The sequence below is a fragment of the Cricetulus griseus genome, assembly GCF_003668045.3.
Source record: "Cricetulus griseus strain 17A/GY chromosome 1 unlocalized genomic scaffold, alternate assembly CriGri-PICRH-1.0 chr1_0, whole genome shotgun sequence".
NCBI classification, from domain to species: Eukaryota; Metazoa; Chordata; class Mammalia; order Rodentia; family Cricetidae; genus Cricetulus; species Cricetulus griseus.
The window spans coordinates 175,172,176-175,188,153 of NW_023276806.1; the positions used below are offsets into that span (position 1 = coordinate 175,172,176).

The 15,978-nt window shown below is 40.9% G+C and overlaps 1 protein-coding gene across 1 annotated transcript in view; it reads right to left on the bottom strand.

Moving 5' to 3' along the window:
• The window catches only part of Magi2 (membrane associated guanylate kinase, WW and PDZ domain containing 2), a 1,367,305-nt gene extending 1,359,996 nt beyond the window's left edge, over positions 1–7,309 (bottom strand). Inside the window, 1 exon segment of the mRNA XM_027393460.2 lies at positions 6,978–7,309. Within this exon segment, the coding sequence (XP_027249261.1) occupies positions 6,978–7,278 (301 nt within the window). The 5' untranslated portion in view covers positions 7,279–7,309.
• Between the last annotated feature and the right edge of the window lie 8,669 nt (positions 7,310–15,978).

The following is a 15,978-nucleotide window of genomic DNA, read 5'->3' on the forward strand; positions in this document are numbered from 1 at the left end:
GTACTAACATAAAATCACCTTTTGCAGTTAATATTTCCCTCAATTATAAGTAGCTGACCTAAGAATTGTGTGGAGTAGGACATTTTCATGCTGTCCTTGATCCATGGTAGTTTCGTGTGTAATTTCGGAAACATGATTTTTAAAACACCTGGCAACAAAATATCATGTGAAAAAGTGTTCAATTAAATTTTTCATTAAACAACTTTTCTTCCTGATATTTCACAGTACTGCTTTAAAATTATCCATGGTTATTTGTGAAAAGTTTTGTTTTAATATACATATGTTTTACTAAAAGACATTACATTGATCAAGACATTTTCCCAAAAGTTTTATAATTAGGAGTATCAATATTGACAGAGAAAGGCTTACTTATACTGCTTTCATAGATGGGTGTATTCCTATTGGATATAATTACTGTCATGTTTCTGGTGTTATTTTTTTAAGCAAAACAACTTTAAAGGACACAAAATATCTATGCAGTTCATGTAACACAAAATGGAAGATATAGTTTCTCAGGTAGAGAAATCCACTTAATTATTAAAATATCTTAAATAAATCCAGTAACTTCTTTAAAATTTTCCCTAATTGGTCTTGGAAAAGAATCTATTGGATGCCACAGGTGTTGCATAATTGGTGGTCAGACAAGAAAGTCTTGTTTATTGAAGATTATATAAATGGTCAAAACTATATACTAAACCTGAAGGAAAGTTTTAATGTCATTAAAGAATTATTCTCACAATTCTGTCACAAGAGTTATTTAAATGTCAGTAATTTCCCATAATGCAAACAACTTTGGCTAATTTTCTATGACATGAGCATTATACAACCATGCCCAGCAACAGATACACATCCCTATATAAGTCTCAAGTTAACTGGCCTTAGTAATTATGGATTTATCACTAAATTCTCTGTGTAACACAGTTCATTTTTATCAAAGGAAATATGTCATTACTGGAGACAAAGAGAAAAAGTTGAGGCTTAAAAAATGAATGACAATACTAAGGAAGAGGTAAGACCCTGTTACCTGCTTCTTGGCATAATAAGAGGTCAGGCTGTGGCTAAGGAAGATTTTAAACATTTGACAAGGAAACTACTGTTGGGATTAATTCAAGTAGTGAGAAGGTCAATAGAGTGTTATCCATAGAGATAACATCTTTAGTAACATTTGCCTATATTGAGGTGCTGACACTGTTACAAATGCAATATGCATTTTGTTCAGGATTTGGTGTAATTTGCTTTATTATGCATTGTTGAGAGTGACCACTTATTAATTCTTGTTTACTATGGTCCTCTTGAAGAGAAACTTGATTTGTAGCTATGAAGTAAAAGCTCCACTAACAACATAATCTATCTGGCTACCATGGTGTTTAAGAAGCATAAATATATTTTTAAACTAAAGGAATCCCAAAATGATTTCTTTGCTTATCAACATTATAGTAAACACTTCAATATATTTACCGGCTTTTTAGGAAGGAAAACACATGCAAAGAAGGGAATAATTTAGTGGAGGAAAATGAGCTCTATCCTAAAGCAGTGGTACTCAACCTCCTTTGGGGGTTGAATGACTCTTTCACAGGAGTCACCTATGACCATCAGAGAGCACAGATATTTACATTATGAACCCTACCAGTGGCAAAATCACAGTTATGAAAGATCAACAAAATAATTTTATGGTTGAGGGTCACCACAATGTGAGGAACTATATAAAAGGCTCACAGCATTAGGAAGGTTGAAAACCCATGTTCTAAAGCATAAGTATAAAAGGGCCAAGTCTTTATAAAGACATCAATGAAACTCACTTTTAAAAGGTGAATACATCTCCCACTGATTTAATGGCAACTTTCATCAAAGAGACAGATTTTTTTAAAGAATTTATTCTACAAAAAAAACCCCACTATGTCCACAAGTTAATTTTGTACCTATTATCAATTAGATATTAGTTATTTCTCATTTTCATTTCCATATCTAATCACAGATTAGAGCAAAATATTTTGAAACCTTGGCTCAGAAAGAGGGCTCAGGAATCCAGAACTCAAGCTGCTTTAGAAGCCCTGTGTTTCATTCCCAGCAGCCATACCAGGCAGCCCAAAACTTCAGGGGCCTCCAACATTTTGGCCTATATTGGCATTTGAACTCACTTGCACACCCACCCACTCAAGCCTGCCCACACACATATAATTTAAAAAAATAATGTAAAAACATCTTAAAGTTTAAACTAATGGAAGTAGCTCAAAATGAGCAACATGTTTAGAATAAGATTTGTGAAAATTTACATAATGCTTACTACCTACAAACTAAGGCATGATTTATAATGTAACTTAGCTAATGATTATTGACAATGCTGGGGCTAGAATCCAACCTCTTACACGTGACAGGGAATAATTCCTGTAGATTACACTCCCAGCAGTTATTTCGTGTTCTTAAGAAACTGCTACTTCACTCATTTAGAAAACTTGTTCCTATAACTGTCATCAAAAGCATTCTCAGGATACAAATCCAGATAATCTAGAAGGGAGATTGCAGATTTAACCACTGCTCTCTCCCACTTCCGAAGGGAGAGGATGCCACCAAGGTCTGCTGGGCATTTGTTTAAACTGCAAGCAACAAGAAATGTCATTTGGACAAACATTTTTTTTCCTCATTATGAAAGTGAATGTGTTGAGCTTGCAGCAACTAAAAAGGAAACTGAGCATAATGAATGTGCCAAAAAAATTACACAGTGTAAATGCTAAGAGGAGAAGTGGTGGCACTCACATTCCTTAGCTGGCATTTCACCCCAAGACTATTCCCATGCAAAGCAAACACATGAAACAAGTGAATGTTCATGCTTAACATTCAAGGTCATGCCATTTAAACAGTAAAAATCTGTCTACAGACAGTAGGAACACAGTGGCATCTTCCATAACTGTGCTTAAGCAGGATTCCTTATTTATTAACCAACATTCGTCTACAGTAGTTACAATAAAGACTCCTGGACACAGCTCCATAACGGGTCATTTGTTAATTCTATACAAGGCCCTGGGTTTGAACCCCACCACTAGATAAATATTAAACTGATCCGTATAACAAGCAATTTTATTATTTTCTGAATACAAAATCCATATGACTCACATTCTATGGAATTAAATCATTTCTTTTCTGGCAAACAAAATTGACATCTTTGAATTTCCCTATCTAAAATTAAAGGCAGCACGGAAGTTTAACGCAGGCTATTAGCCTGAAGTCAGTGAAGAGGAAAGTGGAGTCCTTAGTAATTGTAAATCTAGGTCTCTTCGAAGGTGTCTTTGAAAGAAGCAATAGGACAGAGAGTGATATAGATCTTGTCTGAAAATGAAGTTCAAAGGTTTGTAATAGTCCATCTTGTAGATGGCAAGAATTACAAAAGTTCTGCCTTTTATTCTCCATTGTGAGGTATTACATTGGAAAAATGTATCCAGGCTGTGTAGGTCCCTATGTGGTCTGAGAGGCATCGGGAAACCATAACCCAGGAAATGTAGGGCACCAATATGGTGGTCTATGGTACTAGCTGCTGTGAAATTTAGCAGCAAAGTTAGAAGAAAAAGACCAAGAAAAGAACATTGACAACTTCAATTTGTATCTCAGCATCACCAAGAGGCTCCTATGAAATAATGAGAACACAGGCACCATGGCTCACTTTTAAGTCTCTTGGTAAGGATCACTTATTATAAATGAAAAGAGAGTTTTACAGAATCAACAGAGTATCACCAATAAATATAAATGGTAATTTTCATCTAGAATTTATCCTGTACTTTAAAAGATGATGAAATAGAGAGAGAAATCTGCTGAATTTTATTGAAAAGTTTTTTTAATGGGTTCTAAGTCATTTAAACTGTCCAGAAAAGCTATAAACACCTGTCTTCTTAAGTATGCATTAAAACATTAGTTTCTCAATTTCCCTAAAATAGGATAATTTAAACTATAATGACTATAATGTAAAATTAGCCAAAAGTAAGTAAGTTTTGGGTAATTATTGCAATTTATCCGAGGTACTTTTATCATATATTTCTTCATTTCTAACAAAATCGCCCTAGTTTTTGCTATAATCATGCATGGAGTTTCTGTAAAATGTCCAATATTTGACTAAATTTTTTCAAATAAATCTCAGTAATATTTTAAAAACCAAAGTCCAAACAAGCCATTTTTAAGTTCTCTGACTATGCAATGTTTTTTTTTATTTTACTTGTTTCTGTCCAGAAATATAAATACTGAGCCAAGAACTTCTACCCAATTTTCAAACCAGTACAAACTTCACCAAAACCCAAGAAACACAAGATCTGTATTTAATATTCTGCAATGTTCATCTTTATAATTACAGGTAAAAATCTAATCACCACCGATAAAAGAACCATTTCATAAGAGAGTGTATGTAAATCACTATACTTAAAAAAATATACAAGAGGATTATAGATTTCCCCAAAGATACTGTTTAATTAAGCAATCTATTTATTTCTTTCCATTGTAATTCATCTGATGAACGATGTAAATGTTTATCCCTGGACAACTGGAGGCTGACACACCAAGGGTTCTTATCCTGTGGAAAGATCTTTACCTAAATATCTGCTCCATAAAAGTAACTTCCCTGAATCTGAAAACTTACACTCTTCCTGTCAAAACACAACACAGACACTGAGTGATCAAGATCAACTTTACCTAAAATCATGGCCAGACAGGATTCTTCTCCCACGGATCTTTCTACCTTTCTACTTCTTTGGGAAGATCCAAACTAAGAGAATCCTCAACTTACAACTTTTCTCATTATTTGCTCTGTTAGCCATCATGCTTCCCCAAGATGAAGACATCTCAAATTCACCATAGTTTTGTCATGTGCATTATCACAGGATAATAAGAATTCCAATTTTTATCTCAGATTCTCAATTTGCACTTTTATGCCCTCACTTTTCAATGTCTCTCTGGATTGCAATTACTAAATTTCTAATACTAGATCTTTGATGGGGTGGCACACTTACTGTTTATTAGTATTAAAGTAGACCAAATTATATCTCAAGATACAGACATCAGAAAAAATGTAACATTTAAGAAAAGGTGATCAGGTGGAACCACTATAGAATATTAATAGACTTGGGCAGGTGAGACTACTCACCACCAAGGCTTGTTTCTATCCCTGTGGCCCACAAAGTAGTAGAGGAGAACTGATTCACAAGTGTTTTCTCTGACTTCTGTATGCCCATAGTTGATGTATTCATTCATACATACATAAACCATACACATATAAATAAAAAAAGATGTTTAAAAAAGTGTTAACTTTTGTAGTCACTTTCCATTAGAAATGCCAATATTGTTACCACAAAAACATGGTTCTTGGTTAATTGTAGTAGATTTCTTGGACCCTAACCTTGAACCCCTCATTTGTATCTATTGCTATTATGCATTATCATTACATAAAGTGTGTGAGCATAACTCTCTGAAATTGAGTTCCAATTATGTCCCACTGGAAAATAACAGGATACTCTACTATCTAACTCATCTTCTTGCTTGCCATACAACCCTGCATGTTTACATTAGGCAATCTAAAATATATGATGAGCACCAAAGAAATTACAGTGAAGATTTTTCTTCCGTGACAATTTAGCTTTGGAAAAGTTTGTGAACCTTCTTTTTCTCTCGTTTTCTTTGAAACAAACTTTGTCGATTAAATTTATGTGAAAAAAAAAAACTGCTTAGCAGTATTTCTTCATAATCGGATCACAGCATTGATTAGCAATTCAGAACACATTAATACTCGGAATTTCAACCTTGGGGCAGGACAAAGTAACAACAGACAATAATCATTATAGCAATAATGCTGATATGTATTAGACACATCTGTGGCCAATGCCACCCAGGAAACTGCATCACCTCGTGTGGAAAACAAAAGCACATTACATTTAGTTGGAAGTGCCATCGAATGAAACTTTTTTCTCAATCTTTCCTCCTACAGGACCACAATTTTCTTTCAAGCAAATACAGTGGACATTTCAGAAAGATTCCAATCTCCTTAAATCCACATCACAGCCCCGGAAGAGGCTCAGCAAAGCCAGGCTAGGAAACAGGGAGTCTGAGCTGTAACCAGCTTGCCTCCCAATCCACCTACATGCCACAAACACGCCCCCAGATCTGGAGCTAGACGAGAGCCCAACCGCAAAGGAATACCAGTCAATGAGGAAATCCCAGTCAATGAAGAACACTTTGGGGAACCCTTCTAACGCTGCCTGTCTCCCCTCCAACACTAGAAAGCTCCCAGCTTCCTGGGCTCTGCACCTCCTCCCGCCTGCTGGCTAGGGGCGATCTCTAGAGTTTAGTCAGTCCACACGTGACTCTCGGTGCCCACATGACATGACCATGGGCGGGGGAGAAGGACTGAGGAGTGAAGGAGGGAAAAAGTTACCGAACACTGGTCAAAGCGTCCAAACAAATTCTCCCCTTTCCTTCCTCGCCAGCCAGTGGCTCAGCGATCTCTAGGGACCTGCTGGGGACCAAGGAGTCTCCAGACCAGCTTTGGATATACTCCAAGCGTTCTCCCTTGTCCCAGTGCTCAGAGCATCTCCTTAGCCCCCTAATGACACCTCTGCACCTCAAGTTGCTCCATCCTCCTTTCTCCCTCCCCCCTCGCCTCCTTGCTTCCCCGAAAGCTCTATATCCACTGTGGGCGATGCCACTGACGCACATTCTATTTGGCCCTGGAGCTCTGAGGAGGTCAGACAAGGCCAAGCACCTTCCAAAGGGGAGGATCCAACTACACAAAACTAAGTTGCCTGCCACACCACCACCTGGCTTAACCCGCCGATTAGCCCCCTGCCCCGGTCCCACTAATGCTCCTGTCACAGTTACAGTTCTCCCTGGACCCCACCCCACGGTGGCGCAAGGTACACCCTTCCAACACGCGTGCCCACCCTCTCATTGCCCTCCCCACGCAGGGGTCCCACCGCCTGGCAAAACACCGAACAAGCTGCGCTCACCTTGCTTGACACACTTGAGCCGGAGGGGGTCCTTGCAGTGTTTGATCACGGCTAGAACATCCCTGATGGTGAGCCCCGCCACGGGGGTCTCGTTCACCTCCAGCAGCAGCTCCTCGGATACCAACTTGCTGCCGCTTTCATAGGCCACCTTGCCAGGCTTCACCTCCCCCAGGTAGGGGAACTGTCCGTTTTCGGCGCCCCCCTTCAGTTCAAAGCCCAGCTGGCCCTCCGGGTTCCTGCCAATGACACTCTCATGGACTTTGCTAGTCCAGTGGCTTTTCTTTTTCAAGCTTTTGGACATGGCAGTAGGGTGATTCGCCTCAGTTCCTGGGGGTCCTCTGAGGAAGAGAGGGTTTGGGAGTCAAAATCGGGATGGAAGAGCCAGGGGGCCAAGGGATGAAGGTGGCAGACTTTGCCTTTCTCCCCCTCTGCTCCGCGCTTTCCCTCTTCTTTGGATGGAGTGTGGCGGAGGAAGGGGGAGGATGAGAGGGACGGCTGGGCAGAGGTAGGAGAGCCTGGGTGAGGTTGTGCTGTCCCTTGAATGACACTCAAGGCTGTGGCCCCGCAGCGGAGGAAGCTGTGGCGGCGTTGGCGTTAGCGTCGGTGGCGGCGGCCGAGCCAGCGCGAGCAGTGGCCGAGCTGGTGAGCGGGTGGCGTGGGGGTGGGGAGGAGGGTAAGGATGCCGGGGGCCACTCCTGCGTGCTGCGAGTGGGAGCGCGCGCGCGCTCGCCGGCCTCTGTGTTGTTAGCCGATATCCATGGCAGCTGCAGTGGTAGCGGTGGGGAGCGCGTGTGTGTGCGCGTGTACTAGTTGTACTGTACTGGCAGGATGCTAGCTGGCGGGCGGACGGGGAGGGGGATGCGAGCCTAGGGAGGAGGCGCGCGCACCGGGTGGAGCGCCAGGGAGGGCTTCGCTGCCGTCTCCCTCCCTCCGCGGCTTGACCCGGTAGTGAAGGCGGAGAGAGAGGCAGGCCCCGGGCCGCCCCGCAGCCTGCGGGAGGAGGAGGCGAGAGCCGGGAAGGAGGGGAGCCCAGGCCCGGCGTGGGCAGGCCGGCGAGAAGGGCCAGGAGCCCAGGCTGGACCTGCCTTCAGCTTCCCTGTGAGCCCGGGGCTCGCCCGCAGGACACCTCGACTTGCCCACGCTTCAGAACGGATGAAGCAGAAATCCAGGGACCCGATGGCAAGCCGGGTGCCTGGTGGCCCATCCGGGGCGGCAGCGGCGGCGGAGGCGCCAGGCTGCTGCGGCTGATCCCGCCACCAGAAAGCTGGAGTTGGAGGTTCTAGCATGGGACTGCAGAGGGGCCTGGCAGCTAGAGCTAGACTTCACTGTTGGCTCGCTTGACTTTTACAGTCTTACATTCTTCGCGACGTTCTCAGCAGTCCCCCTCCGACAACGGAAAGTTAGAGGAAGGAGCCTGATCGTCCTGACTGCAGGAAGAAGGTGAAACAGCATCTGCCGACCAAGTCCACGAGTCCCCTGGGAGAGAAACTTAAGATGGTTGAATGGAGGCAAGAGAGACTGCACCTGCCCTAGCTGAAAAGTGGAGAGGGTCGATTAGGAGGAGTTGAGATACTTGGAGTGAGAGCCTACATGTAGAAATGGACGGTTTAACCTGGACAGGAGTCAAGCTTGTACCTGTACCTAGGAACTAAACCTTATGATAATCAATAATCAGACAAGCAAGCCCCTCCTCTCCACTCCCAATCCCCACATACTCACTATGGGAAAGGCAAGAGGGCTCTCGGTGGGGCAGGAACTCAGCTCACTGAACCCCATCTAGCTCCTTTCCTTTCCTGTCTCCAAATTTACAGCCAGGAAGAGAGCAAAAAACAAAAATATAGAAAAACGGGGCACAGGGGCTGAGGGCTGCTGACTTCCCCAGTGAGACACTGAGTGTTCTTTTCAAGTTCCTGTTGTTTAAATTTCATTTGCTTAACTTTGGAACAATACGTTTCAGACAAAGAAGAAAGCGGGGGGGGGGGGCAGCCAGTCATTCACCCACTCATCTTTGTAAATCTGCAGCAGTTAAGATGTCTGAGATGGAGTGTGGGAGGGAAGCTGAGCAGCCCAAAAAGCTTCCAGGACCCAAACAGAAACGAGGGGGTTTGAACCCAGGCTCTGCTGCTTTCCAAGAATGCAGTATTTAGCAACCTGTTCGACCTTTCTTGGTTTGCTTCTTTTTAAATATGACCAACAGTACTAATTGGGGCACGATGCAGTGAGGGAGAGAACTCAGGTGAGGCATGTAAGTTGCTTGACTGTGAAGAGCAGTTTCTTTCCTCTTTCCTTCACTCAGTTTTTGCTACCCCCATCCCCACCCGGTGGAAAGGACAACAAATGAGATCAGAATTGAAGATCTTTTTGAAAAGATACATTTGCTTAACTTTGTTTCTTTTTCCATGAGAGAAAATGTGTCTCCTGTAAGTTGACTCTGTCTGGTGGGGGGGTCCAGTCTGGGCTAGAGTGCTCAGGAGTCGGGGAGATTTCCATGCAGAGCCCAGTCTCACCCAAAGTTTGGCTAGGGATTATAAAAGCACCATTCTACTTGAAAAGTGATAGTAAGCAAAATTTGCATTTGCTTAACACCAGTTACAAACTACTGTCAATGTGCACCCTAATACTTGAAGTTCTAACTGTATATTATGTGTATATTCTTCTACTACGTTTATTGTATGCATTTCTTTACAGGTGAGGAAAAGGAGGCACACAGAGATGGAGTTTATCAAGCTGCATCTAACTAATGTGACAATAATCCCATCCATTCGGACCCTGGGCTTGTCATCACACCTTCACTCTGTCACTGCATTGGACTTGTCCCTCCCACCCATATATTTTGCCTTGTGTCATGCCATGTGATGACTCAGTATGGCATGCTTAGGTCTCCTCCTTTTGTGGGAGAAAAGGAAAACAGCAACAACAAGGAGTAGCTGTTTTCTGTAAGAAACTCACATCACGCTTAAGCCTGAAGAGTTCTGGACATCTATCTGTGTCAGTTAGCTAGGGCTCTTCAGCTCCCTGGTGCCCCTATTTTGCCTTGTATCCTGATAGTAGAATCTGACGCATCAGAATCTTCAAACACTTCTCTCTTATCATCCTAGTTTTTTGTTGTGTTTGCTTTTTATTTTGTTTTTATTTTTGTTGTTTTTTTGTTTAGTTTTGTTTTTGTCAACTTGACACAAGTAGTTAAGTCTGTCTGGAAGAGGAATCCTCCCCAACTTGCTTTTTGTCAAAGTGCTCTATCATAGCAACAAAAAGCTAAGGCACTTAGTTACCAATTGACATGATGCTAGGCTTTGTCCCTGGAAGGTCCTAGAGTGGTTCAGATGCTTTTCTTGTTTGCTTTAGGATGTGGTGGGCTTTCTAGCCAGTGGTATGAAGAATTCAGTAAGCTTTCATGATCTTACCAAGTCTCCTGGACTGTCAGTGGCTTTTTCCGTAACTTTTTCCTGGGGTGCAACTGGTATGCTGTCACCAACTATGTGACATCTCAACAAATATCTTGACCATTACATGAGCCATGACATGTATCATTGGTCTGATCTAACTATATGATGTTGTGCCTTATCAGGGTGGGAGGTGAGGGCAAAGGGCTGGGTGTTCTAACTTATCCCTCCTTGGATTTAAATGCTATCTTATAGCCCTGTAGCTAGTGGTTATTTTTGTGTTCTTTAGTAGTCTCTTTTCTATCCTACCTTCATTTACTACACACACACACACACACACACACACACACACACATACACACACACACAGAGTTATATATGTTGTAAATTCATTGCAGTACTGATAATATATATCAATATATATGTATATCAATATTAAGTTTCACATTTAACATGCTAGGTAAGTGCTGTACCACCAAGCTCTATCTCCCATTCCCTTCCCCCTTAATACTCCTCGCCCCTTCAGACTGAATGTATTATATTTAAGAATATATTTGTGTGTGCATATACTTACAAGCATGCACTAACAATTAGTGAAGAAAGAAGACATGAATCGAAGGACAGCGTGGGGGTACATGGGAGGGTTCACAGGGCGAAAAGTAAAGGGACAAATCTTGTAATTATCATCTCAAACCTAATAACAGCAACAAACCCCAGAAGGACAACAAAGATAGTTTTCTGAAGCTAGCCTGCTAAATAAGTCCACCTGGTGTGGGTGGGCACATGCCCCCCTTGAAGTACTGTGAGTTATGCAGAAAAGTGGCAAAACGATTATTATATGTCTTATTTATAAGATGAGAGCATAAAAAATTATTTGTTAAAATTTGAATACTTTCCCCCTACTTAACCAAGAATTTTTGTTAAGAATTTAAGATTTTATCAAATGCTTCTTTGTATCAAGATAAACATGTCATTTTGTGTTTCTGCAACAAATTTTACATCTTTTTGACCTGATTTAACATGTACAGAAGTCTTTGTATAGCTATTTTTAATTTCATTTATTAAATTGCAAATTACATACATGTATATAATGTATTCTTATTGCTCTCCTCTCTTACCTAGACCCCAAAAGACAATATGGCATGTCTTCATTTACATGTGGATATTAACCAGTAAGAAAATTATAATCAAGTTAGAATCTGGAGACCCAGAGAAGTTAGATATAGAGGAAGGGACTAGGGAAGACACATAGATCTACCTTGGGGAAGGATAGAATATAATATTGATTTTATGGGGGGGTGGAATGGGAGGATCAGATGGGGAGAGGGAGGAAAGAAGGAGTTGATGGAGGGAATGTTGGGAGATACAGCTAGAACTTAGGGGCATTTGAGGGGTGGTATGGAAACCTAGTGCAGTAGAAATATCCTAAAATATATTATGGCAATCATAACGAAGTCTCCAAGTAATGGAAGAATGGATTCCCAACTAGCCATCTCCTGTCATCAAATGAAGTTTCTAGTACCAGGACTGGGTTACATACAATTGTCCAAAGGATACCCCATGGTAATAGCCAAACAACCCAGGATGTTTCTAAGACAAGTGTTTGCTCTCCATAAACTGACAGTAAAGGCCCACTGTGGAAGACAATATCCACACAACTCATCAGGCTGGTACTACATAGAACTTTCTCCCCTACATTCTTGTGTCTCTGGTACTGTAAGGTACTCTGTTGGCTACCAAAAGAGGAGCATAAATACCAACCCAGACAAAAACTCTTTGATTTACAATGCTGTCCAGCCTACAAAATATGCTAGGGCAATAATGGCACAAAGCTTGTCAGTGTAGCCAACCAATGTCTAATTTGACTTAAGGCCCACTCCATGAGATGAAACCCATATATAGTTCTTTATTGAATTTTCTCTCTTCCAATCACAGTATTTTTTTCTGATCTTATGACCAGACTTGAACTCGTGCATAATTAAAGTGAACTGCACCGAGACCTTGACCTTGGTATTCAGAAATTAAAATACATTTTTTTTTCTGTGAAACCTTCACTAAGTCATTTAGCCAATCAGAGCTTATTTTGTTACTTATAAAAAAGTGGTGGAATATATATGATAAGGTTATTCTAGGCATCATATAAAATGTGAATATACTTTAAAACTTTAAAATGCTGTAGAAATTGAAGGTATTATAAAATATAAGGAATGAGGGTAGCAAAAATAGTGATCAGATGGTTTTCTATAAGAATTACAGTTATTCTGAGCTGTTTTGGTTTGTTGCAGGGGAGAGAAAGATAACATTTTATATCAGATTTGTTATCAAGTAATATATTGTTTATTTATTGATTGGCTTTAAGCAGAGTAACTTTTTTAAAGGTGAAAACAAATTGTTGTCAGTCTCGTTTGCTCTGTGAACAATACTATAGAAATCACCACTGTTTTGTGATCTCACAACTGTAAAATTTCTGTTAATTTGACTGCCTTCACTTCTGGAATCTCTGCCTATTTCCTTATTTATCCTTTGCTTTGTTTAATGCTTTTGCATTTCTTATGTGGATCGAAAGAAAGAATTTTATAACAACATTCTGTCGTCAGAGCACGATACTAGACATGATATACTACGAAAAAACACTAGATGTTGGAGAAAGTGTTCAGTTGAAAAATTGCCAAGTGTACAGACATGAAGTCCTGAGCTGACATCCCCAGTGCATATGTAAAACCTGTGTGTCCACAACCCTAGTGTCTGGGCCTCCAGGCGTGGACATAGGATGATCCTGTCATTTCAGTCAAATTCATGAGCTTCAGTTTCACAGAGAAACCTTGTCTCAAAACAATAAAGATAAGGGAGAGAACACTTTAGGATAACACTCTAGGTTGACCTCTGGCTTCCAGATGCACAGTACCACATCTATGTAAACACACACACACACACACACACACACACACACACACACACGTTTCTATGATATAGCTAACACAGGTCCAACTGGAATATCTTTTCCCTATCTTCTGAATATGTTTGCTTCTTCTACCGTGTTCCTTTCAAAAGAATACATAAATCAACTGCTGGATTTTTCTGCTTGAGACTTAGAAACCTGTGAGGCCCCACCTGGAAGTTAACTTCTCTCCCAAGGTAAATTTGCCAAGCCCAGGAGAGTGGAAGAGCCCAGCCAGCCTCTTCTAGCAGCCAGAAAATCACAGACATAATACCCAACTTGAGGATCCCTTGCAAGATCTTAACTGACTAGGGTTTGAATTTAAATCACTTCCTTTCCTGTCTTGCTTTTTCTGTGACAGTCTTTTTTAGACTGATTCTCTCAGTAATCTTTTAAATACAACCCACTCTTTAGGTATGGTTCTATGGACCCTGGCTTAAGAATTTTCTATTCATTTTTAGTAGATGAGGAAACAAATCTTTTCATATTCTAAATTACTTAAATTACATTATTAGTAAGGATAGGGTTATGTGACTTTATGTGACTTTAAAGCCATTAGCCTAGTTTACATTTAAAGACCTTCTTAGTTAGTATATATTGTTAGTTCACATTTATAAATAGAAGTGCACAGAAAACTTGGCATCTTATGACCAACAGACACAAAATTCTATCTCTATGTTAAGAAATCTACATCTTGTCTAAAAATCCTTGTCAAATACACACAGGCATGCTGCATTTCTGTTTGTTTCCTGTGCTTCTGTAATGAAGTAACACAGAGATGGTTGTTTACAGAAGTACCCTCCTCTATATGGTGCAGTGTAAGACCCTCAGTTACAGTTCAAATGTGAGAGTTTGCTCTTTCTGGAGGCTCTGGAGGGTGTTCCTCTCCCTTTAATCTGCTGCTGCTTGAGAGTGCCTGTGTTCTCTGGTTTGAGATCTTGCTCTCCCTGGAAGAGACCTTCATGCATCCCTTCACACTGACTCAGACTCTTCCCCTACAACAGGCCCTCCAGAAAAATCCAAGATCTTATTTTAGATTTAGCTGATTTATCAATTTAAGTGCCATATTCAACTTCTCTTTGATTTGCTATATGAAATCACACACTCTGAGGTTCTGCTCATTATACCCTGAAGTCTTTCACAGGGGACACTACTCTGCCTACTACAGTTTCTTAGAGTGTACTGTCTCCTTTCCTCATCTATTGTGGTTCAAGATGACAACATGTCTGCAATAGCCTCCTTTCCTTATATACCTGTAAGGTTGGTGTTCCAGGAAGGATAAGATAATGTGGATTCTTTGAGATAATTAGAAATTAAAATAAAGCCCTTGGGATATAAGTAAAGTTAGAATTTTCAAAACTTAAATGTAGCAATGTTTATATTGGAGGAAGGAGAAGCAATGCCTACAGACACTTTTCCACCATGTTTTAGGCATACTCATTTCAAAATTCTAAATGCAGCCCTTTATACATCTAGTTCATACCCATTCACCTGCAAAGACAGACATCTGGGACCACTTTATTTATTTATTTATTTATTTATTTATTTATTTATAATAAATTTTGCTGCTTTTTGCTGTTGCAAAAACCACTCTTGTAATGTCTCCATATATCTTTTGTGGCACTGTGACTTCTGAGACTCTTCCTTGTTTTCAGGGGTGTCTTCTTCAGCAATAAATGGGTGACACTATGTAACACAGTGTCCTTGTTATGTGACCTTTGCATTCTCAGAACCTGGCCCATTGTCTGGCACAATGTCAAAGCTCACCACAATTTTTCATTGTTGTGCCCAAAGTCTGGACCCTCAAAAGACCACCAAGAGACCTGATCTGATGTAAAAACAGAGTCTTTATTGGGAGTTAACTCAGGCCTCTCTGTCCCATCTGACACAGTAGCAGAGCAGGAGCGACCTCGAACAGCGTGGGGTATTCGATTTTATTGTAGTTATACAAGGTGGGGGATGGGGTTTGAGGAATTCCAATACTACGTAGTTGTATTGTAGTATTTCATACATAGTTGTATGTAGTATTCCAATACTACATAGACTTGGGATTGGCTCAACCCTAGTTAGAGGTATCTGGACTGAGTTGATTGGCTATTTTGGGACTAGGGAAGTTGCCACATTTTAGTCTCAGCAGAAGGACATGTGTTGTTATTTGTCCATTTCTGATTGGCCTCTCCCTGTGGGGGAGGTGTTCATGGGCTTTCCTGTAACTAGGGCTAAGGTCAGGGCAGTCCCATCCATCCCACTGACTAATGGGGGGCCTGCATCCTGCTCAGGTCTTTTTACTATGGCTGCAGTTCTCCTGAGGCCTGGATCTCTCATCATAAGGCTAAACAGAGGGTTTCAGAAATTCTACAGTATGGCTGCTTCCTTCATATTGATTTGTAACTCTTTTATTAGAAGATTTACAGCTTTACGTCCATAGTAATGACTTTAGCATGGTAGAACACAGAGAAGCACATGTTGACAGATATGGAAATTATTTATTTATTTATAAATTAGCCTGGATATAAGAAAAAATCAGAAGCTTTAGAACTTAAGGCAGCCTTGGGCCAGGGAAGAGTCTTAGTGATTCCAGTGATAGTACTGGTGAGGGCAGATGATGCCCTCTATAGAGGGTTGATGGTCATGTCTGTCACAATGTATGTCCTTCATGTAGAAATAACAATCTAGGTGC